Raw genomic sequence first — 26459 nt, 5'->3', positions numbered from 1 at the left:
GATAAATAGAAGCACAGAGAGGTGAATAGACTTAACTAAGGTGACCCAGCAGCAGACTCAGGACTAAAACCTAAATCTCCTGAGTCCCAGTCCAGTATCTTATCTATTGGACGTTGCAGCATCTTTAGATACACCTGCCACAGCCAGCCGTCAAGATTTGGCCTCATACTGAAGCCTTCCCCACTCTTCCCTTGTGTGAAGACTTGGGGCACTGATAAAAGTGCTTCTACCTGTAGCCCACTCTTGTAGCCCAGGAAGACCCCATTCAAATCCTCACTGAAGATCCTGGCATTGAGATAAAATAAAGGCCTCTCTGTTGCCATGGAGAGACTTTGTCCCTTAAAATAAGTTTTCTGTTTAGATTTACCTGAAGATAAATACACATTCTGGAGAGTCATTTATTTTAAACTATGGTGAGTTATTTTATTTTGCAATATTTGCCATTCTGTGATTTAGCTCAAGAGGGAGTTTTTATGGGTATCAGATCTCTGGGTCTATCCACCTATAGCTAGTGGATTTTATTTAGGAATCAATACAATTGTAAATGGTAGATTTCTAAAACAGCATGCATCAGTTAGCCTTTTAAATGTACTAATAATTTTTATTGTCTGGGTTAGTTGTATTTAGACCCTAAAGAGAAGAAAACAGAAAGTGAAGGATATACACTCTACATCTAGCTAATGTCATTCAGTGCTGTGGTCCAAACCATTTTTTAAAAGACAGTTCTTCTGATGGAAATTGAACTGCTGGGTCTTTGCAGGCAGCATCAATCATTTCAGGTAGCTGCTTAATATTCAGTGGGCATAATCCTAAAAAAGTCAGAACATGTCTCTAAAATGTGATTGCACATCTGTGAGTCACTGCAGACTTTAGTCCTGGCCATTGTCACTCTACCTAAAATACCTTAGAGTGAGGGGTTTTTTTTTGTTTTGTTTTGGTTTTTTTTTTACAAAAATATTAGTTATGTTACTAGGACTTGGTTTCTAAAAGAAAATGTTTCGTTGGCACATCAAGTGTATGCTTTTCTCCCATCCTAATTTTAGATTTAGGGGACTCAGTGAGTCAGAGAATTATTAATGGGGTAGAACACTTTTTCAAAGAGGTCTTGGAAGCCACCATAAGGAAGGTAGAGATTGACAAAATGTAGGACAGCTTTTATTTAATCTATTTCCCATGAAGAACAAAAGCTAAAATTGCTTGGAATAGATTTATGATGCCACATTTTTACCTAGTTATGATTATTTTAACCGGTTTATTTGAATTGGGCACTAATTTGTAGTCATCACCATCATAAATGATGTACATGAGAGCTGGTCAGGAACTGGACTTTCTATTCCATGGGAAATTCTGCCATTTCAAATCAGAACAAAAAGCCAAAATTTGCCATGAAATGAATATTTAAAAAAAAAGGTTGGGACTATGAAAAGGTTTATTTTACGTAGCATTGAAACTTTTTCATGTTGGCTTTATCATTTCAATTCATTTAATTTTTACTTTATTATATTAAAATAGTAATGTTAATATATTTAATATTATGTATATATATTACATTACATTTTATATTTTAATATAAAATAAAAGTCAAAATATAATTAATCACAACATTTCAGCATTGTCAGGTTGATTGCCTGCATAGACTCAAACATTCTGCCATTGTCAAAATAACACATTTTGACTTTTTCTCATAAAAATTTAATTGAAATTGGTGTGTTCCCACAATACATTTAGATTTTGACAAACCTGTATTTTTTTGACCGAAAACTGTTGCAATGAAATTTTTTCAACCAACTCTAATATACATGTGATAAGAGGATGTATGTGTTCTCTTCATATTATCTTGGGAACTATAACCCATCTGAGAGCTTTTCAGTGGCTTGCTATATATGAAATGTATTGGTGGCTCTCAGTCCAGTTTTAAATGGACCCAAGTACTTAATAATAATGAATAAAGTTCTTTGGCCAAAATTTTAAAACAAGCATATAAAAGAAAGGAAGAACGCCCCAAATCTGAGGCACTGAACTTGCAACTAAATCTGTGCAGGAGCCCTCTTCTGCCCACATGGAGCTCCTGGTGAAGCTTCTGCATAGATTGGGGCCTTGGTCCTTATTTTGAGAGTTGCTGCATTGACCGGTCACTATGGATGGTGAGGTGTACAGGGAATTCTATTGACTGGCCTGGTGAAGCAGCACTGGTGACTGCTATAGACTGATGGTGTTGCTGCATAGTTGCAATTTCCCAGGTTTTCATGGTACTTCTGTCTGACGCACTACATACTGCTTATTATCTTTCTTCATTTCTTACAGCTTATGTCTCTTTTCTCTTTGCTTTGGTTCTTTTTCTATGAGTTTTCTGACAATCTATAGCAGCCAACCAATCTACAATTTTATTGTCTGAGACAATGAATCTGGCTTTGTATCGTACTTACTTTTGTATTTTTCCCTTATTTATTTGCAGTTGTTATGACTCTTCTTTGTTTTCCTTTAAAACAAATAAGCTTAAAGCTAGGTGTCTAAATATTTAGGCACTCAAAGAAGCATGTTCATTTTCATAGGTGTTGAACACTCATACCTAAAATTAAGGTAAGTAGGAGCTATGGGTGTTCAGCACCTCTGTGCTCAGATACTACAGTGATGTGGGCCATATAAATGCCTGGATGGAGGAATGGATGGGATAGATATTAGTGCCTTGGGTCTCGTCTCCTTTTTTCTGCATCCCAGCTACCTCTTCCAAGCCAGTTTCCTGACTCCCTAATGCTACATCTACCCTATGAGCTAGGAGTGTGACTGAGCTAGCAGGACTGAGCGAGCAGGAATATAAATAGCAGAGTAGCTGCAGTAGTACAGGCAGTGGCAATGGAAGCATGGCTGAGCTATGCCAAGTACACACCTGCCCGACATCGGTGGGTACATTCTCATCATAGCTCAGCCATGCCTTCACTGCCGCTACCCCTATTGCAGCTACATTGCTTTTTATACTTGTGCTACCTCAATGAGAGCTAGCGTCAGTATGTGTACACAAGCAGGTGTAAGCAGGCTCTGAACAAGCTCTGCCCTGCCGAGCTGGTTGGGGGGAGGGGAACAGGTGTCAGGGACAGACTGTATTTGCATGAGCACAGCCACCCTGCTTAGGTGCTCAGCATGATGGGATCGCTTTACCCAAAGGATCCCTTTGGTGGGTGTTGGGTTCCAAATCACTTTAGTGTTAAATGCAGGGGTCATGAAATGTTGTCCCCTTTATTGTATCAATAAAGGGCAACAGAACTGTGCTTCTTAACCTGTTCTGATTGAAAGGTCACTCTTATCTAAACAGAACTGGCTAAGCAAGGGTCTTGGAAGCCATAGCCCTGTGCAGGTTGAGAGGAGGTGGGGAAAGGTATTCCTGCCTAGAAGTGTGGTCTCTGCCTAAGAGTCCCAGGCAAACCATCGGTTCCCAATATTGAAAGATAGAGATAATTAAGATTCCATTGGGGTCTTCTGTTTTGTTAAGTGCTCGCTAGAGGTGAAATCATCTACTATGGGACAGCGTTCCTGCCCATCTTCAGCACTGAGGTTCACCCACTAAGAGCTGACAACTACTGAGAGCTGAAATCCCTGAGAGCTGAGGTCATGGTGGAGAAGAAAGGGTAGCAGAAGGTATGGTGTGCAGTGGGTCAGAGCAGCCACCAGAGGGGGTGGCTGGAACATAGCAGCTGGAGCAAACAGCAGAGCAAGCCAGGTGCCTTCTTTCCTCCTTCCCCACCCAGCCAGCTCAGGAAGTGAACTCAGCAGCAGCACCTCTAGATTCTGGGTCTGCCCTGACTAAGGACAACATGTGGGGTGCTGTGAAGAGAGGGGCACATTAAAGGAACTTCTTGTTGCTGGACTTAAGAACCTGAGGCAAAAGGAAATTGCCCAACATACTCTGGGGTGGGTTGTTTTGCGCATGGTTTTATGCATGTGAATCCTGCTTGCAGCGTTTTCCCAGGTTACCTGAGGCAAAAGGAAACTGCCCAACATATTCTGGGGTGGGTTGTTTTGCGCATGGTTTTATGCATGTGAATCCTGCTTGCAGCGTTTTCCCAAGTTAATGCCGGGTTATTTTCCCCCTTTTTATTAAAAGTCTCTTTTCTACGCTCAGTCTCTGTGCTTGCAAGAGGGTAGTATTGCCTCTAGAGGCGCCCACGGGGTGGTGTGTAATCGTCCCAGGTTACTGGGTGGGAGTTCAAGCCATTTTTGTGTTGCATTGTTGAAAGAAACCCCTAGCTATTGAAACTGGCCCTTGTTGCTGCTGACTTCTACTGGTAGAAAGGTTACACAGTGGAATCACAGCACTAGCTCTAAGCTTAGCTTCCTAAGAATGCCTTGAATATCTAATAGGCATTCAGAAGTAGGTCCCCTTTCCATGATATCACATTGCAGAGCAGAAAAAATCTTTGATATATTTGTATTATTAATATTAGTATTATATTAGCAGATGGTAGGAATTTATCACCTGTAGCCGAGTTACTTCAAACATGAAAGACTTTGATGCTATGAGAAAAACAAACAGCTAATGGATCTTGTTTACAAGTTAATAGCTCAGATATACAAGTCAGTCATGTCAGAAAAGATTGCAGTTAATGGCATGTTAAGAGAGCCTTGGGTTCAAGCTAGAAACATAGTTTAGTAGTGTCAGACAGTAGACCAGGACCTCATTGCACAAACACAGCACAGATCTGGTGCTCTCTTTACAAGGCGAGTCAGCTTCCCTGTTTAATTATTTTATGCACTCTACTGTTTCCCTGGGTCAGGAGTGCTCAAATCCGCACCTGTTCCCCATCCAATACATCTTCTCAGCGTCTAATCCAGTTATTCTGGTCTAGCAACCTGCTCTGGATTTTAGCCAAAGTGCAGGTAAAGTCAGAAGTAATTTCTCCTAAGGATGTATGTGGCTGTATGACCCTGAATTTGCATACCACATTACATAAATATTTCAGCATTACCTGTATTGCCCCCTGAACTAATGTTCCCATTGCCAGAATACAGCTAATCAATGCCTTAGGACTCACTACAGCAACCCATACACTGAGTAGCACTTAGTTGATAAAGTACATGTAAGAACTGAAGAGAAACAGTCAAATGAAAAAAAGTCCCATTCAATTACATCACATGAAAGCACATAACTAAATATTGACAATTTTTATAAGTGTTTGTATACTGTTGCTAGAGATCTAAATACTAAAATGAGAAAATTGATATAATAAGCCTCACAGAAACTTAGTGAAATGACGATACACAGTGGGACATGGTAAAACTAAGATACAAAAATATATTGAATGACAAAGTAGGTCGTGCTGATGAGGGAGTGGTACTATATGTAAAAGAAAGCAGAGAATCAAATATCGTAAAAATCTTAAAAGGAATCAAACTGTACCATAGAATCTCTATGGATAGAAATTTGTTGCTTGAATAATAACAGTATAGCAGTAAGAATATACTTCCAACCACCTTATCAGGATGGTGGCAGTGATTGCGAAATGCTCCAGGAGATTAGAGTGGTTATAAAAACAAAACCCAGTAATAATGGGGGATTTCAACTATCCCCATATTGACTGGCTACATGTCAGTTCAGAACAGGATACAGAGATGAAATTTCTAGACATCATTAATGACTGCTTTTTGGAGCAGCTAGTCCTGGAATTAACAATTCTTCATTTACTCAAATGGAATACAAGATCTGGTCCAAGAAGTGAATATAGCTGAACTGCTCAGAGATAGTGACCATAATGTAATCAAATTTAACATTCTTGTAAAGTGGAAAACATCAAAGACATGCACCAAAATAGCATTTAACTTCAAAAAGGGGAACTACACAAAAATGAGGAAGCTAGTTAAATGAAAATTAAAAGAAACAATCACAAGAGTGAAGTGCCTGCAAGCTGCATGGAAACTATTTTAAAACACCATAATAGAGGCTCAAACAATATGTATACCTCAAATTAAAAAAAACAAAACAAAAAAAACCCAAAAAAGAATAAGAGGATCAGTAAGAGGACCAAAATATGCCACCATGGATAAATAGCAGAGTAAAAGATGTGATTAGAGGCAAAAAAGGCACCCTTTAAAAATTGAAAATCAAATTCTAGTGAGGAAAATAGAAAAGAGCTTAACCTCTGGCAAGTCAAATGTACAAGTATTATTAGGCAGGCGAAAAAAGAATTTGGTCAGAACTAGCAAAATACACAAAACCTTACAGCAATTTTTTAAAGTACATCAGAAGCAGGAAGCCCTCAAACAACTAGTGGGGCCACTGGACTTTCAAGGTTCTAAAGGAGCAGTCAAGGAAACAAGGCCTTTGTGGAAAAGATTTCCACACCTGCACTTTTCTTTTTAGGTGACAAATCTGAGGAAGTGTCTCAGATTGAGGAGTTTTGGAACAAATTGATAAATTAAACAGTAATAATTCTCCAGGACCAGATGGTATTCCCCCAAGCGTTATGAAGGAACTCAGATATGAAATAGCACAACTACTAACTGTGATTAATGTAACCTACCACTTAAATTAGCCTCTGTACCAGATGACTGGAGGATAACCAATGTAATGCCAATTTTTAAAAAAGGCTACAGAGGCAATCCTTGCTATTACAAGCCAATAAGCCTGACTTCAGTACCAGGCAAAATGGTTGAAACCATAGTAAAGAACAGAATTATCAGACACATAGATGAACACAGTACGTTAGGAAAGAACAAACATGACTTTTGTAAAGAGAAATCATGCCTTACCAATCTATTATAATTTTCTGAGTGAGTCACCAAGTATGTGGACAAGGGTGAGCCAGCTGAGATACTTTACTTAAACGTTCAGAATCCCTTTTGACAAGGTTCCACATTTTAGGCTCTTATGCAAAGAAAGCAGTTATGGGATAAGAGGAAAGATCCTCTCATGGATTAGTAACTGGTTAAAAAACAGGAAACAATTTGTTTCCAATACTTGAATCTCTATGCTTTGATAATAAACTTACACTTGATTTCACTGTAAACATGTCTAAGTGCTGTGTGTTGAGTGGAGCAGTGATCTGAAGAGGTAAGCTGAGGTGTAACTGTTTCTTTGGAAGCAGTGGATAGGTGAATACTGTGAGTGTCCAGTGGGCCAGGGTTTGGAGACTCCAGGAAGACACTCAGAGTGGTTGGAGGTTGCCTATTGTTAACCTCTCGAGTGACAGTGGGGCCTGCAAGGTCTAGAGAGGAATGCTTGTGTTTCCCATGACTGGTGGGGTTGGGGAGCTGATTCCTGGCAGGCACAAACAAGGCTCACTAATTTTAAATGCAGGTGGTAGCAAGGTGCTTCACAACCCTAGGTACTCCTGGGAAGCATCACAAGCACCATTCAAAATATTCTGTGTATTTTTTTGTATAGCAGTAGAAGGGGAGGGGGAAACATCCTTTGTGCACTCTGTTACAAAGGGACTGTAAAAATAGCACACTGGTGCTGTAAACAGCTGCTCCCTATGTACCTTCTGAGTCTTATGTGCTGAGTTTACTGGCAAAAAAAATCACACTTCCCTTCCTCTCAGCACTGCAAAGCTGTACAAAAGTAAGAGTTCTTCACTGTGTGTGTGCAGACTCAGCAGAACTGCTGGATGAGTTCTGATTCCAGACTCTTTTATAGCTAGTGAAGATGTACAAAGGAGACACTTTTTCAGGATCAACTGGCAGTGAGAGAAGTTGGCGAAATTTTATGTTGTGCTAAAAACAATGAATTGGAGATAGAGATCGGGAAAGAGGAACAAATGTGGAATACAAGGATGTCATGTTTATAAGGTCATTTCCTTGACTGGCATTTTAATAGCTGGACAGGAAAAAGCAGAAGTTAAGCCAGAGTTACAAAAGAAAAGGAAGAGAGGAAAGAATATAGACTAGGTTTTAGAACTATATACAAGAAAAATTGTTATGAGCCAAAGGTTTAAAACACACACACACACACACACACACACACACAAAGGAAGAGTATTTTAAAACTCTCTTGTGCAGTTTCTTATTGTCTGCCCTTTCTATATTATCTACTTAGGGCTCTATCCTATAAACCATCCCATTTTCATTCAGTTAAACTAATCATGACACCTAATAATAAGTATGTTCAGAGCTGGGCCTCACAAATGTAAGCTCATTGAGGCAGGGACCTGATTTCCTCTATAAATAATAATAGCCCAGCTCATCCCCTCCTGGAAATTTGACATTTCTTTCTTGTTTACTTTTTTTCATTTTGTCTTATAACTCTAGCTTGTCTAACTCCTGTTCACGCTCTTCTTGTGCAAATCAAAGCCCCACTGATTTTTCTGGACATGCCTCTTCTTTATAAAATTTAGATTATCTCATCAGGGACCAGAAACAAACCATCTTTCTTAAGTGACTCATCACATAGCCCAAATAGAAAGTTATGAAAAGTTGTAGCGGATTGTTTGAGGATAACCATAGGCTACAATTTGGTAGAGCAAATGGTTAATTAAATAATTACAAATAGCAAACACATTTTGTGAAAATCACACCTAGTTTACAGACAGTTGATGAATCAAAAAGGGATTACATTTGCAAAATAGAATACTAATTCCAAATTGTTTTGTGCAATTTATTACAAGAAGAACTATCTGCAGCTAAATTTATTGTTTGCTATTGTTGAAATAAGAGTCTATAAATGTTTTCACTTTTTTGCACAGGTGCCACCAATACTGCTGGATAAGCAGTTCTCAGAATTCACACCAGACATTACACCTATTATTTTGGCTGCCCATACGAACAATTATGAGATCATAAAGCTTCTTGTACAGAAGGGGGTCTCTGTACCCAGACCACACGAAGTGCGTTGCAATTGTGTTGAATGTGTCTCAAGCTCAGATGTGGACAGCCTTCGCCACTCTCGATCCAGACTCAACATCTACAGGGCTCTGGCAAGCCCATCTTTGATTGCATTGTCCAGTGAGGATCCTTTCCTTACAGCATTTCAGCTAAGTTGGGAGCTTCAGGAATTGAGCAAAGTGGAAAATGAGTTTAAGTCAGAATACGAAGAGCTGTCGCGTCAATGCAAGCAATTTGCAAAAGACCTCCTGGATCAGACACGGAGTTCCAGGGAATTAGAAATTATTCTTAATTACAGAGATGACAATAGCTTGATCGAAGAACAAAATGGTAATGATCTTGCAAGATTGAAGCTGGCAATTAAGTACCGACAAAAAGAGGTAAGTGTGTTGGAGAGTATTTAGGTGTATTTAGCAGCAATAATGTGTAGCTAATAACCTAGCATACAGCCCTTTAAGTGAGACGGATTCAGATTGCTGCTTTTTTGTTTTTGTTCTCCAAGTGTTTCTTTTTTTATTATTGGAAGGTTGTTATGGTTTATTAAAACTAGAGTTAGAAATACTTCATTACATCACAGATCCAGGGATACTATCTGTTTCGCACCTGAGCAGATGTTGTCACTAGCACAGAATAACATTAAGAACATCTTTGATAACAGAATAAGAACTGCAAAGAGCATTTCTCAAAACTGTCTATTATTAACTGTGTCTGGCTGGTAAAGTGGGCATTCCACATGTTTACATGCCAGTTAAATTGCATGACTTTTGTTACAGAAATGGTTTTCTCCAGAAAGCAGTCCATTTTTCTGAACAGATATAGGCTTGCTGACTCATTAATATCAATGGGTGAACCCTAAAAGTTTGATATTCATGTTTGGTTTGAATAAATATCCAAAAGTAGATGCTATTCTAAAGATTTTATTGAGTCTGCTAAACTGAACTGGACATTTAATCAGAATGTGAAATCCATTGCTTGTCTTTTAAAATTTGTAAAGTTCTTAGATGCTGTGGTATAGTATAAGAACCTAGATCGAAAGATCAATCTTTCATGAAATTTCCAAAACTTGTGCATCTGATACTAGCTGGAAATTATATCAGAAGAGACTTTATCATATCATTTGGGACTTCTGCTTTCAACAGCAGCTCCAATGCAGAAGTGTAAAGGGAAACAGAAAAGTATATCGGAATATTTCAAACCTTAGTACTACTACTACTACTACTAATTTAAAATGGTTCTATTCAGGCTTTAAAAACGGGCAAAGATTCAGAGTGTCATTACTTTTAATTGAACCTGTTCACCCATCTCTATAAAGTCCCTGATCCTACAAACAATAATCTCCTTGCTTTACATTAAGCACATGAGTAGAGTTTGCAGAATCTGGGCCTAACCTAGTAAGGCTTGTGGTTTCCATTTAAACTAACATTTAACAAAACACAGAAGTCAACATCAAGATAATGATCTATTGATATATATTTTTTACCTGTAAAAGGTCTGCACTCATGCGCACTCATTTCATATTTAAATTTCATGGTAGGCCAGGGTTAAGACCACTCCATATGACCTAATTCTGGAGAAGAACCTTTAATACAGCAAGAAAGGGTTGACACTATTTTTCACTTGCTGTTTCATTATTTCAAGAAGCATGCTCACCAGTTTCCTAAATTACTTTCTGCATTGTGCTTTCAGACATTGCACCTGAGACCTTCTTTAGAAACTAATCTGTGTCTCTCATTTGTATTTCTCCAAATGTGAAATCCTTCTTTATAATTTATACTTTTACATTCATTTAGCAAATGTTAGCTGTGACTTGGATTTTCCAATGGATTTGATGGATTCATGCATTTAAGAGCAATTCTGATTTTGCAGTTATTTGAAATCTTTATTGTATTTTCCTAATTTGAGTCTGAGGTAGTGAGAGGCATCTGAAAGTGAAAATGGTTTGTATAGTCCCAGCTGATTTGCATGCCTAATTAAATTGTAGTAATACAGATGATTACCATTTATAGAGTCCTTGAAATGGCAAACAGTAAAGCAATACTGACTTTCAAGGCAATGATTCCAAATCACTCAATCATCTATATTTTATATATATATTTTCAGTTTCTATTAATCTTTTTCAGTATTTCTCCCCTCAACAGTCCCTTAAATGGAAGAATATACATTCTTAAATGTATTTACCTATTAGATGCTAGAACAAATATTGTCAGCCACAACCAACCATTTATTTTATTTCTAATTACTACAATAATAGATTGTATTGTATGAAATGCAGATATGGAAAGCCTAGAAAACAAAATAGTTCTATGAACACAAAATCAAGGCTAAATTCTGTCTAGTCCTGTGCAGATATATTCTTGGAATTCCCTCCTACCTCACTCATTATATCCACTCAGGATCCTGACCTCCAGCCATCCAGGTGAAGGTTATGGTCATTGTCCAATTTCCTCTGCACATTTCTGGTGACTGGTAGCAAGTGTTAGAGGCAAGATAGGCTATTACTGCTTAAAAGGAATAGCAGGGAAAGATGTGGGCTATTCCTTGCCCAATTCTTTTAGATATTCTGTTGGCTCTGACCTACCATAGAACTTCATCTCTTGAATGATCCAGCTTTTCCCCCAGCTCCACGTGCCTCAAAAACTGAGGATATGTCTACACTAGAAACTTAAGTCGACCTATATTAGGTTGACTTACAGTCACTGCAGTAATTACTCCTCAGTGGTGCTAGGGATGTAAAAATTCAGTTAATGAGCAATGCCTTTAAATGTTCTGAATATGGTAAACAGTTAAATGCTGTGAGCTCCTGCCACTGTGACATGGTGGGGGGGGGGGGTGAGAAAAGGGAAGGGAAGCCAAACCTGGGTTTGGCTTCTGGAGGGGAGATCAAAAGATGTGCCAGTCAGCCTGTTAAGTGTTTTCTGATTTACTGCTATGACCTGCTACCTTTGCAAACTTAAATAATGACATGTGTTGCATTCTGGTTTTATAAATAGGTTTTACTGTTTGAAAGTTAAAAGTAAAATGGATAAGAATGGTTAAAAATGCATAAAAGGTCTGAGTTGATGTGTTAATAAGTTGATGACTGGGGGGAGTTAAAGGGTTAATGAGTTGATGGTTTACATGTTAATGACTAAGTTGCTCAGTTAATAAATGAGTAACTCAGTTACTGATCCCAGCAGCTACTCACCACAGCACAAAATCTCTGAGCTGCTACAGGTGGGCACTCCAGCTCTTGGGAAGGAGCCAGCCAAGCACCGCTGCCCCCCTCCCCGCAACAGGAGCAGCTACTGCAACTGGGGGGCTCGAGCTCTCAGGGACGAGCTTTCCCCCCCTCGTTTAAACATTTGATGAATTCGCTAAACATTGAGACTGCTGCTCACCATTTAAACATTTATCCTGTTACATCCGTAAGTGGTGCATGTCCACTCTACCCTCCTTGGGGCCGTGGTGTGTCCTCACCAAGAGTGCGTCCACTGACCTAAGAGAGGCAGTGTGGGGAGCTGGGAGACTGGTCTCCCAGCTCTGTTGGCAGCTCCCAGCCAAAGAGTCTGGCTGCCCCACAGGCTCACAGGTTCCTGGCGGGCTGCCCGTTTCTTGTTGAGAGCGAGGGAAGCCATGGCGGGTTTCTCACCTCCCTGTTCCCTGCCAGGAGCAGGGCAAAGCCACTCAGGGCTTCTCACCTCTCCCTTCCCTGCTGGGAAGGGGATCTAGCTGCCCAGCTCTCCAGAAGAGTAGGGGGGCAGCTGGGTTCTAGCTGCCCATTTTTCTTGTCAATTTCACAGATTCAAAGAGAGCTAACAGCTGATGTAAATAACACAGATACTGTGTCACCCTAACTACATGGATATAAGCCCTAACCCCTCGTGTGGAGGTTGAATTTATTATGTTGGTGAAGTACGGTACTTACGTTGGCGGGACAAGGATGTAGTGTAGACACTGACATAATTAGGCCGATGTAAGATGCCTTACATCGACCTAACTGTGTAGCTTAGACAGGCCTGAGAGTTTGAATTATGTCCAGGAATGCTTGTGTTGTATCAGGAAAAAAATATGAATTTGTTTCTCAGCTATCTTATCATCAGTTTTAATTGTTTGGTGGTGGGGGTTGGTTGGTTTTTGCTTTTGTTTTCTTTCTCTCAACTCAACCAGAAAATAGAAGGGAAAAAATAGCCTTTACATCCAACCCACAAAATAAAAACAACAAACCAGCTGAACAATAAATTTCATTCCCTCCCTGACAACCAATCATCTCATACCTCTCATCCTTTATTATTATTACAATTCATTATTGATATTACAGTAGGGCTTATATTGGGGCCCATTGTTCTAGGCAATGTACAAATAGATAGAAAGAGACAATTGCTGCCCTGGAGTGCATCCAGTCTAATTTAAGACAAGAAGCAACAAGTTGGCATAACAAAAACTGGAGGAAGGAGGACAAGGATAATAGGAACACGTGGTTACAGAGATTAGCTGTTTGCACAATTAATTGCTCATGATTCAACAATTTTTTTCTTTTAAGTTTTAAGATATTAATATTTTTTGTTTATTTCTGATAGTAGTAATTCCTGCTGACATCTGAAGGTGATTTATCAGAGATATCATCACAAAAGTGGGTCTTGAGAAGGGTTTGCAATAGACCAAACTGTGACTTTATGGTTTGACATGGGGAGAGTGTTCAATGCACCAGTCTTGCCATGGAAATAGTTCAGATGTGCTTGTGGCAGAAGTGGACAAATGGGTGGTGGAGAATTGCACTGTTGGCAGTGCAAAATAGGATGACTCTTAAAACACCAGGCAGGATAAGTGAGGAGTTGTGGAGCTGTGCTTGGTTGAACTGACGCAGATATTGAAAAAACCTCTCCCAAGTGGATGTGGTCCCTTTAAAGGCAACTTGGTGGTTTACAAGCTACTGCTACTACCTGTATATTACCTTTCATAAAGATAAATAGTGAACATCCATTCACAGTTCTGTCAGTCCATATCTTTCTTGAACACCAAATTTCCTTTGTAAAGAAAAAACAAAAAGCCTTGAAAAACGTATGCAAATCTTATTTTAAACTCCGTGTAGTAAACGTTGCTCATGCTCTGCATTTCCATTCTGTTCATGTCTGCCACAATACTGTGACAGTGTCATTCAGATTTTCTCAGGAGGCAGCTGCATGTACATATATACATGGCCAAGTTTGAGATGCAGAATAATGCCTGTTGACACCATTGATAGTGTCTGTTGATAATGACAATATCAGTAATGTGACCAGAGCATCACACTCTGTATTTTTGAGTACTTAGTGGCAATATTACTTTAACATAGGATGAGGTTAAAACCTCCAAGATAGAATTTTCTCCACTCTGTTAGGAACCCTGATCGATTGCAAGCAAGGACACTCTGCTGCTGCTGGTGTGACTCTTGTTCCTTCCTTCCCCCATTTGACTGCTTTCAACTCCTACCGTTGCTAGGTAACAATTAGCAATGTGCATCAGATATTCCTTAATGTCCCTCAACCACTCAGCACTGTGCATTGTTAACATTTCATTGACCAGTCCTCTGGTATATACTATACTCACAACAAAGGGAGAACTTGTTTACAACAATTGAAATTGACAATGACAATTGATAATGACGTAATTAGTTATTTATGCTACTACTGTGGTAGGCTCTTGGGTCATGATGGACAATGCCATAAAGCTTCCTATTTTCCTGAAACAAATATGAAACTTTATCCGATTCAAATATGATTCCTTTCATAGATATAGAAATGAATAATAGAAATCATAGAACTGCAGGGCTGGAAGTGACCTGAAGAAGTAATCTATCTAGTCCACTCCTCCTAGTCACCAAGCCTACTCCCATACCTGAATTACAGGTCAAAGTTTTTCTACCAATAAACCCAATGGTCATTCTGAATGCATGCAGATTGTAAGCTGCCCAGGACAGGGGATACAAATAAATAAATAATAAACAATGATCAATTGGTCATTTTTCTTTGCATTGATTTAAAAAAGCACATTACCAACCTGAGGGATATATACAGACAGATTTGGATGGAAGAGTTATATTTCCTCAGAGATGTGCAATTACATAGTACCAAATATCTAAAATGGTACTTCAAGAATGACAGAAAATGCTATCACCTTGAGAAACTCCATCATCTATCCAGGCACTGAACTTGAATGCCAATATGTGTTCAATATCTGTTCACATACAAACAGGCCTACCAACAGCAATTCTGGGCCCCAGGGCAGAACCGTCAGTGCCCTCCCCCCTTCCCGAAAGGGCTGGCTCAGGTCCCAGTGGGCTTTTGTTGGAAGTTTTTACTTATTTATTATACGCCATGCCGATTCCCAGGCAGCTGAGGAGGTGATATCTGCTACTCAGCTTCCCGGGGCCCTTGGACACCCCAGGGAGATGACTGATGAACCTGGGAAGCTGAGTTGCAGATACTGCCTCCTCAACCACCAAGGAACCTACACAGTGCATAATAAATAAGTTTGGCTCATGGGAGGGGCAGAGAGAGTGAGTAGCGGGGGCCTCAGAGGAAGGGGGTGTGTGGAGGGGAGGAATACACGTATTTATCCTCCCATCCACCCGAGCCCTTTTAAATAGCTGGGCCCCTAAGCAATTGCCCTCCTTGCCCTCCTCCCCCAATTGGCAGGCCTGCACACATACACACACACACACACACACACTTTGTTTCCATTACAGTGATGCCCTGCATTAACTATACTCTTACAATAAAGATATTATAATGTTTGTGGTCTCAGATTAGATTAAAGTGATTTTTAAATATTATTTTTTCCTTTTGATATCACTATAGGTTAGGGTTATTTGGGTGCCGTAGCCATACAATTCCATACCTTGACATGTTTGGATTTATTTTAAATTCATCTTAACTCTGGATTTTCTGGGTTTGTAATGCTTGCTTCTGGGGATAATAACAACATCCTTGTGATGTTTATTTCCCTTAAACTATTGATACATAATATCAGTTTAAATTCCCTTTTACCAATTTTTTTTGTCTGGGGATTATATCTTGGCATCTGTACATCTGGAAAAGTGTACTCAATAAAAGCATGTGAAATGTGAAAAAAGGCACTTGACTGGATTAATGTTCTCCGGGTCAGCGTCTGATATGATTACAGTTTTACAGCAGTGTAATAGCATTGAATTCAGTGTATTTAGTCTTGATTTATACCACTGTCAGAAATAGTCGCTCCATATTTTTGTCTCTATAATGAGTATGACTCAAACTTGCCCTCAATATACATGTTTATAGCTACCATTGATTTCAGTGAGACCTGTGGTCAAACATCCAGGCAGAATTTGGCCCTGTCTCCTTATCAGTATTGTTACGTGTGTGCTGCTTTCTGTGGACAATTATTATTAGCAAACAGTAGGTCTCAATATGAAGGAAACATAGAATGTTAAGATTTTTCTGTCTTTTTCTTTCTAATCTGCGTCTTTTTCAATCTCCATCCTCTGTTCCTTGAAAAGTCTTCCTCCTGTCCTCTGTCTTTTACCGCTGACTACATTTTCAGAACTGCACTTGGTGATTTGGCCATTGATTTTAATGCAAGTCAAATGAATAAAGTCAAAACAACGAGAATTCTGTAGCACTTTAAAGACTAACGAATTTAATTTAATAGTCAGGTTTCTTTGCTGCTTATTATCCTTCTTTTCCCCCTTACATCCTTATTTTTATTGTAATCCTCCTTTCCTTCCCTTTCATCTTTATAGCTCCTTGTCTGCCCTGTGGTGGCCTACCCTAACTACTTTTCTTGCCTTCTCCCAACAATATATTTCACAGTTTTGATCTAAGTGCATCTGTTTACTGTCCATGTCCAAGTCCATATTCTTGGGACCCTATCAGCATGTATTAGTCTGGCCTAGGCAGCTGACTTCTTCTCTTTGATGTTGCTATGTTCTCTACATAAATATATTGATTTTTGGCAACACCAGCTGTTAGACAAATCAGTACCCCAGTAGATGGAGAGCAGCAGCAGTGGAGAAGACCAAAAGAAATAATTTAACATGTGTTCACAGGTTGAAGAAGGAGCCAACATCTGGTAAGTTGGGAAATAATATCAAGAAAAAGCAAAGAGTTTTTAGAAGATGTGACAAAGCTCTTCCTCTACCTCGGTGGGTCCACCGCTTCCTTCAGGGAACTGCTTCACCCTGTAGTGGTGGGGGGAGGGTAATACAACCTCTCTAAGATGGCTGCTTCCTGCTGGCTCCCAGTCCTGTCTCTGGTTTTCACAGGCCCTTTCCTCTTCACTTGCCCCTCCAATGAATCACCGGTGGGGAGAGGGGGACTAGCCCCACCCTCAACTCTGGGTCCCAACCCAGGGGACCCTACAAGTAGCAGCCTTGTGCAGTGGCTTCAGGAAAGCTGCTAGCTCCCCTGGGTTACTTCCGTGCCCCTTGACTTAATGTCCACACCCTGCCTGAATAGGGGCCCTTCCTGGCCTCCTTGACAGGCAAGGCTCTTGACCTTTGACAGTCCTACTGGACGTGATAGTGCCCAAACCAAATGTCCAGTTCAATTTTTCCCTTCTGGCAGGGTCTCTTCCCTTAGGCCTCCAGGCCTGGGAAAGCTCCTTTGCCCTCTTCAGGCAGGGTTTTCCCTCCCCTGAGTCTTTGTAGCTGCAGGGTTCTGCTGGCAGCATCTTCCCTGCTCACACACTCTGGTAGCTCACCTCACTCCCACAACTCCAGACACACCCTTTCTCTGGAGGGGAGGCTTTTAACAAATTCTAGGCAAGGCCTTGATTGGCTCCAGGTGTGTTAATTAACCTGGAGTAACCCCTGCTCAGATTAGCCTGAGGCTGATATCTTGGCCTTCTAGCACTCTCTGGTAGCCATCTAGTCTGACCCTGTCACAAAGACCAGAAAGATAAACATTGTTTAATTTCAAGAGCTAGACAGAGTAAAGGGTCTTTGGGAAGTCTTTCAAATCTATTAACAGCATAAAAACACTCAATGCTAAATAAAATCCACTGAGTTTTCGTGCAGACTGTACAGTAAATATTATGTCTTAAAGCTCAGAAAACCCTATTTTTCATGAGAAGTTAAAGCAATATTTTGTGCAGATGTTAGTGAAGCTGTTTATGGAGTGACTAATAAATGAGGAGAAGCACATTTTTGAATAATCAGTCAGTATTTGTTAAAATTGGTCAGTCATACTGTATTCCAGTGCTGCTTCTCCCATCTATAGTCATTAAATGGTTCTTTTGAGACCCAGTGCTGCTAACCTTACTCATTCAAACACTCTTTATTCACAGGAGAGGTCCCATTGACTTCAGTTGATCATAAAAGTTACAGGGATGGGGATCCTGGGTTCCCACCCTGTTTAGCTCTATTGTTCATGTGCAAGAGTTAATGCAGAAAAGACAGGTTTCAGAAGCTGGTAGATAAAGTGTCATGGTCTTAGGTTATAGTTAACCAATGAGATTTTGTTTTGGTGACATAAAGTTTGGGCCCAGGTTTGCTTCAGATTAAATCAATAGGAGTTTTATCATCAACTTCAGTGATGGTGGTGCAGAGGCACAGTTCTAGGTTAGTTCAGTGTATTATCCCTTCACTATCTGCAATTCAGATAAACCCTATTTGATATTTTTTCCTAACTTGCATTTGACTCAGCCTCAAATTTCTTTTTGACCAGACATAAAAGTTGTTTCTTCTCCTTCTCATTCTTGTACCAATTTCCTTCAGCACTAGAACTAGCCAAAGCATTTTAACTGCAACATGTCCAAAAATGCGATCTTGTTGAAATTTAAACATTTTTGCGGGAACATATGGGAAATCTAAATATTTTGTGGGAATGTGTCGATTTTGATGCAATTTTCAACAGGGAAAGAGTCAAAATGTTTCATTTTGACAATGTCAAAACATTTTGATTTGACAATGTTGAAATAATTTGCTTTCGCTCATTTCATTTAGACTTTTATATTATATTAACATATGGATTTAAATATTACATTTATATATTGTATTTAATGGCATTGTAATATAATATAAACGTTGAAGCAAAATGATAGTCAAAAGGAAATGTTTTGACACTGTTGAAACAGAACATTTTGATAATCCTGAATCAAATGTTTTCAGAAGTTTCATTTCAAGGGAAATTTGGAAATTTTGGTTTTTCATTCCAAATTGGAACAAAACAAATTTCCAAGTACTAGAATTTCCAGCAGAATGGAAATTCCAGCTTCAGACCAGCTCTATTCAGCATCATTTCCTCATTGTTTCATCACTTCAATGCTGGTGTCAGTGGATAGCATACCTCAGGCAGGGGAAGTGAGATGGAAAGAACTAAATACAAGGGATTGCTGTTGAGAATACGTATCTTCTAGAACAACTAACTACTTCTGGCTTTTGTGTAACCACCAAACATTCCCCAGTGATTAAAAAATGTGAGCAAGACCACACCAGTTAGATTCCAATCCTTCTCTCCTACAAATACAAACACACAGACACTGACACACACCATGCCGTCTCCCTGTTATTTGTACCTAACATATAACAGCATGAGGGTCTCATTTTTCAGCTCTATGATAGTTAAGCTTGTGACTGTTGCTGTTAGAGGAAATGAATGCACATTTCAATTTGTAAATAATAGTGGGCACATTTGTTTGTTTTTTCTGGCTCAGAGGGAGTCCTATCATGGTCAAAACATCAGCTGCTTGCTGTGCAGTCACATGTTATATATAAGAAAATAAGATTTTACAATATTTTTCTATATTTTGCTTGGTTTAACTCTTAAAAGTTATATTCAACTTTGGTTGATTTTGGCTTTTTAGCTTTATTATTGAAGTTTAACTCCATTTTTTGTTTCTTTTCTTTTCTTTGGAAAACAAATCTCGTTCTTGGCTTCTTGGTTTCCCAATCTTCTTCCCCCTCTGTGAGCCAAGGCACAAATGAGCTAGATGTACTAAACCTTAAGTGTAGTGGCCAACATTTTCAAACCTGAGTGCTGAAAATTAAACTCCTTAATCCATATTTAAGCGTTTAAATACAAGCAGCCTGATTTCCAAAAGTGCCTCTCATATTGATTTTAATGATATTTCAGTGTGCTGTCAAACTTCTGCAAATCAGGCTCCTTTAATTTGGTGCTTTGAAGAGAATAGACCTTTATACACTCAGGTTTGAAAATGTTGGCCAGCATTTTCTGATTTTTAAGGGCTTATCACAATGTTCTCATAATCTGATTTATTTTACATGGAATGTTAATGTTAATAATTGGATGATGGTGCTTCTTGTGTAACTAAAAGGTAACTGTCTCCTGGACATCTAGGCTAATAAACACCTCAGCCTTGGTGTTTACATTCTATTAATACGTTGACCTGTGACCCTTGAGCATATTCAGCATGGCTATCCCTACATAAACAAGAAGCAGCCACAAATTATCATATTATATTTTTGAGCAAAGTTATGTTGAAAGCTAAATAATCCTTTCATGGCTAGATTGCCAGTAACTCAGTCTATTTAATAAGTTTCCCAGGCCAGATCTTGAGCTACATACTCAGTGTGAACTCAGTCCTTACTTTAGCTAATTTAGTGAAGCTGCTAGGAGTTATTCTTTAATTAAACACTGTAGCAGTAGTAGTAGTTCCTCGGCTGCTATAATTTGCACTTGGTATCTGGAAACAAGGGAGTCACAACCAGTTCTCTATAGACACCACTCTTTACTAGATTTGAGTGCAACGTGTATGTAGTGGAGAATCGGAGCCTGAATAAACAGCTCAGGATTAATAATTACAGCTAATAAAGGTGATCTGAGACCAGACAAGCCAAACAACTGCTGCGGCTGCCTTGCTAGCTAAAACAGAACCAATGGTACTGGTGCATACTCTGGACCTGATCCTGGGAGGTGCTGAGGATTTCTGCTTGGCTTTGACAAGAGTGGCAGATGCTCAGCCCCTCTCAGGATCAGAACCTCTATAGGCTATTCTTTAAAATGTAGTGTGTACTCCACAGCAGATGACAGCTGGCGAATCCTGAGGTTTTCAGTCAAATGCTAGAGACAGGGGTATTTAAACTATCCAGCAACCTGTGTGGCTAATTATCCCTGAGTGCTTTTTGAATTCATATAAATTAACATTAATTGTGCTAAGAGCAAGAGGAAGAAATTGTTACATGATGTTGAGGCAAAAATAGTAATATATTTTAAAAACCTGAGGCATCCTTTTGAGAGGGCCTTAGAGATTAGATTAACATTCTTAATTAACATCCTTTCAGATACAAGAGACTGAATAATTGCATGTGTAAGAGAAATAACAGGTCAAATATAGCACCTCTGGTCAGTCCTTTGTTTGCACGAAACCTGGAAGAAGTAAAGAACTTAGTTATTTTGCAGCCATGTGTCAAGAAGTGAGTGTAGCTATGCAAGCAGAAGTTAAAAGAATGACAAGGTGCAGCCTAGTCAGGCGTCTCCATCTAAAAATAATAATAATAATAAAATAACCAAACTCCACAAAAGCTATCTTTGATAATATTTGGATATTTTAACACCAGGAGAAGATATGTTTAGTCTGTGCAGCTCACAACTGCAACAAGTGAAGTATTCAAGTTTGGGACTATGTCTCCAAAACTCCCATTTCTGCAGACTAGCAGTCATAGTCCTCAAACACTTAGATAAACATTTTGCTAGGCAGGGGCAAGTTACTTTAAAATAACCCATATGTTTGCTTTGTAAATCATTTAGAAGGCTCTGTATTTATAGATAAGACTCCACATACTGTTAAATAGCATAAATTATGTAAGCAGCTTATCTGCTCCACAAGTTTGAAGTATTACTATAATTGGTTATATGCTGCCTGTGCTGAATGGGGTTTGGGTCTCCCAATGGAAGGTGCAGTGTTTCTTATTAAAAAGATCACCTTTACCCACAGTTACTACAACAGCAGTAACAGACATAGCATAACTATGGAAGTATCAGAACTCCCATGATGGAAAATGAATCTCAACATTTTAACTTTTTATATTTTCAGTGTGTGTCTACAAAGTTTTGTGAATGCCAGCTGCACACTTATCCTATTTCATTACAATTCCAATTAAACCGTTAATGATGCTGATGTTCTTCAATTCCTGACACTTAGCACGAGCAATTAAGATGTAGAGAAAAACACATCACACACAGCACTAATAAGGAACAGCAGCACTTTTCCATTTTCAGTTCCCTTCCTGTAAGCATTTGGGTGCAACTGTATCTTCTTTGAAAAAATTGTTAATATGGTCACCCCAAGTTGAAAGAAACATTAACAGAGTTTATTCCCTTGTCGGTAAGAATGCGTATGGCCATTAGCTTCAGCAGAGTTCCCTATGAATTCTGTGAGAAGAACAGAGTTCTATTATGCATTGTCTTTTACTTATTCTGAAATTAAAATGAAGGGGGTCAGTTTTGTTGTCCATATGTCCATGTAGAATGATCACCACTGGAAGGGAATCATTTCCATATTGCCAACTCCAACAGTTCAAAAATTATTGGAGTGGTACAAAAATGGAACTAGTATTAAAATCATGTGTCTATTCTTGTTAAAATTACATGATTTTTAAGTCTGATTTCTGATTTTTGAATTCTTGGCAGAAAGTCTTCTGATGCCCATCTCTGTGTACATGCTTCAGGATGAAAATTCTGCTTGAAATGTAAAGAAAATGATCCCATAAAAATGGGACATTTTCCTCCTGACAGAGAGACTCAGTTTTCCTTCTTCAGAGTGAGGGATGACATCTATCCCATCTGCACCCCCTGTTCTCACTCATCAGAAAACCCCCATCCACCCCCACCCATCCCTGGCACAATTCAACAATGCCTCCTGCATCCTCTCACATTCTTTAACCTAGGACTTCGGAAATACTGCAAAATAAATTCTGGTAATAGTAATTTGAATTTTTAAACAAATTTTTCAAACAAACGCTTTCTGTGAATATTCTCTTAATGGAGCTAACAGGCCAGAATGTTCAGAAACAGTGAATTTCAAGTGACTTTTGAAGAATATCAGCAGAAAGTGAATTTTGAACTTGTAAATCTGAATATTCACATCAGAAACCCATTTCTTAGAGTAACCTTTATCTGATAAGCAACACAATATAACTGTCCAGTTGAATTATCCAGTATAAACTAGCCAACATAGCAGACATTTTGAATATTGGACCCATGCATTTAACTGCTTGTGAACAGTCTACAGAATGAAAATAGTTTGCAATGAATAGTTTCAAATAACAGAGAAATCAAAGAAAATTAGGAGCTGTTCATGGACAATTTGTAAACAGAAAAAGATGCAACATTTTGTGAATAAATTATTCACTGTTGATTATCTGCTCCAGTTCATCCTCCTCTCCCTCCCAGATGGCATATTCCAACATTCTCTCTATTTCTCTCAGGCATATGCTCCAGGATCCATGGCAAATTTTAGCCACACCCACTTCATCCTTAGCTCCCATTTCCAGTCTCCCTATTTACAGCACATGCCAATCCCCTGCTGTTCGCCTCTCCACTGGCAAATTCCAGCCCAACTGCTTGACTTTGCCAAGGTCTCACAGCAAATTAGTGCTAGAGCCAGGATTAGAACACAGGTTGTGTGATTAGTAGGCAAGTGCCCTGTTCACTGGGTCAACAGCCTCTCATGTGGAGGGATAAGGGAAGAGTATATTTTCACAAAGCCGTTTAAGTAGCAGTCCATCATCCTCTGCACTGGCCCACAGAGCAGGGTCAGTATATGAGGGGGAGCAACCCATCCACCTTTGGAATAAGGAGAAGCACTGGAGGAAGCTGTGTGGGCCTGAGGCCCCATCTCCCTGGTGTTCTTCTGAAGGCAGTCTGAAGCCAGACCTTCCGCTGTGCGGGGCTGTCATAGCATTGCTACTGTCTAGCCCCAAGTGGTTGACTCTCTCTACACTGAACGCAGTGCAAATGTGCAATCTCCCTGGAATGATATGGCACTTTCATCTGTGTCTGGCCCTAAAGGCACTCTAGAGCACACCAGGAAAATATACACAAGAGACCTTCTTTAAAAAGAAGTAAAGATCATAAGGAACAACAGGGATAAACAATTAAGTCAGGCATGATGGAGTGAGATAGTTTTAAAAATCTGACAAAGCATTTCTGAATTAAAGGGACACTATCTGGATTAGTGAACAGAACATTTGAACTGTTTTCTCCCCTTATATCTGTTTGTGAAGTGCACATAATTCTTTCCCTTGTTTATTAAATCAGCTTTACCACCACTATGGACACAATCCTTATCCCATGTGTATTTCCACCCAAGTAAGCAAGAAATCAGTATAGTGAAACAGGAATCAGAAAGAGGCAGAAGTGTGTCAGTGGAGACAGGAAACTGCATACCAGATTGTCTTATACAACTGTACATATAGTCAGTCACAGTACAGTATATGTAAGGCCAGATTCTCACCTGTCCTTGGTTTCAATGGAGTGACCCAAATTTACAGTCAATGGAGCTATTCCATTTTGCACCTTCTGAGGAACTGGCCTTCGGTTTTCAGTCTTGGCTTGATTTCCTTCTGCTTTAGTACAATCTGCACTAAATTAAAAATAGTTTAAACAATTGTGACTGTGACCCCAACAAAAGCAACTGTTACAGATTTTACCCAGTTGAGATTTACTCCTGATTTGCGCTCAGGAAATTGAGCAGAACCCAGCTAATAAAACTCAGCTCTGTTGTAAGATACGTGGAGTCAAGAAGAGTTGCATCAGTATATCAGATGATAGAACTGGGCCCTAAATTGGTTTCATTTTCTGCTATGTATGTATGTAATGTGCTAGCCAATGGGGATGTCCAAACAGAAATAATGTCATGAGCTGGCAAGGCAGCAGCTGCAGTCACCAGTTTAAGCAAGACTAGGTCATTGAAAATCTACAACTTACAGACCAAGCTATAAGTCTTCAGCTCAAACGTTATTCCCTTCTTACCACATGGATGTGAACACTGGCAATCCACCAAAGGTACTGACAGATGTCTAAATGGCTTCGAAACCAAATTCCTTAGAAAAACACTGGCGGGACACTATAGTGCTAAAAAATAGCAGCGTAGATGCAGGAGGCACTGCCTGTGTGTGCAGAGAGCCATGAAAGGCTAGAGTTTTGGCACGTCTTTGTTCACCTAAGAAGTGCCTTACCATCTACCCTGCTATTTATACCCGTGCTAGGGATGTGTTCACTGTATGTACTCTACATGCTGCCGTAAGTGTAGACATAGCCTACGAGCTACAGCATAGACCTCACAGAGGAGAAAGGGGGAGAGGGCTATGGCAGTTTTAAGCCACCTTTGTGCCCTGCTAGTCCTGCGCTGTTCTGGGCACTGGAGTGGTCCCAGATGTACCTTGGACTTGAGATCTCCACAATGCTGTATGCTGTAGCCCCACCCTCAGCATATCCCAGTCTATCCCCATTTCCACCACAGGCAGGCCTTTATACCAGGGCTTTTGGTGGAGTCTTTGAAAGTCAGTATTATGGGTGTCTCTAGTGCCTTCACAGGAGGAACCCTCCTCCAGCTACAACCTAGGCTTTTAGGGCCTCTTCAGGCCACTCTGACTCTTTTATCTTGTGCCCAGAGGACAGTTTGGGGGTGAAGATCTCACCCAGAGTGTACCGCACCTTGCAGGATGGAGCCCCATGTGTCTAAGGATGTGCAGTTTGAAAATCTACAAGTTTTTACTTGTACCTCAAGGTTCTGTGTTATTGTTTAGCATGTAAGCTTTTGCTGTAGATTTCATTTGTGGAAGATTTCCTGGACTATCAGACAGTTTCCAAGATTACTTTATGGGAAAAGCTTTTCAGGGGACAGTTGCTGAAGAATCAGTAAGGGAAACGGAGAGATCAAGATAAGAAAGAGGTTAGAACTGTGACAGCTTGCGAAAACCAATCGGTATTGAACAGTCTCTTTGTCATTCTTTCCAAGCCTGTGAGCTTCTTTTAAGTGAAAGGAGAAATCTCTCTCTCACACATACACAAAAAGAAAGCTTTTAAATAATTCTGAAAGTATTTCCCTTTCTATCTGACCAGCCCTACTCACAAATAAAGTAACTGAAGCAAATTACAAAACTAAGTATCATAATCATACTTTAAGGGACAGTAGCTTATCCTCCATCCCACTAAAGCCAATCATTTTGAAGACTTTATAACCTGGCTGAAAAATGTGCTGCTTTATTCGGTACTAAGTCTTGGCATAAATGGTTGGCAAGTGGGAGTATTTATTGTTTATGACAAAGATTTTTCAGATGTCATCATTTTTACAGTATTGAACACACATGAAGGTTAGACAAACTCTAGCCAATGCCTCAGAGATGAGATTTTGTTAAGCAGAAGCCAGAGTTGCTTTTAAAAACTGAATGCTTTATTGTAGCTTTTACAGATGGAGCCATGGTCATACATGCACAGCTGTATCCTACCAGTGGTTGGAAGCATTCTTCTGTGGGAGTGATGTGCATCATGCTAAATGCTTAAAAGCATCTCATGCGCAACCCTCACCAACTGGGAGTGAGGATCACAGCCCCAACTATGCCCTGCGCTTGCCCAGTCCCACTCCCTTTGTTTTATGAAGAAATCTGGCCATGTGTACACAAATCTGCCCTTGTGTATGCAAGGGTCAAGCACTGGCATTCTGTCTGCAAGTACAATAGGAGGGTTCTCTCT

The 26459-nt window shown here is 39.7% G+C and overlaps 1 protein-coding gene across 1 annotated transcript in view; it reads left to right on the top strand.

The window, feature by feature from the left end:
- TRPC4 (transient receptor potential cation channel subfamily C member 4) overlaps positions 1–26459 on the top strand; it is a 191618-nt gene that overhangs the window by 82384 nt on the left and 82775 nt on the right. The window contains exon 3 of the mRNA XM_067563036.1: positions 8673–9191. Coding sequence (XP_067419137.1) covers positions 8673–9191 — 519 coding nt within the window. The remainder of the gene's footprint in view (positions 1–8672; positions 9192–26459) is intronic.

Source organism: Emydura macquarii, unplaced genomic scaffold (assembly GCF_026122565.2).
Source record: "Emydura macquarii macquarii isolate MOO-44397 ecotype Brisbane River unplaced genomic scaffold, CSIRO-AGI_Emac_v2 contig_2473, whole genome shotgun sequence".
Classification (NCBI taxonomy): Eukaryota; Metazoa; Chordata; order Testudines; family Chelidae; genus Emydura; species Emydura macquarii.
This window is presented reverse-complemented; position numbering and strand designations above follow the sequence as displayed.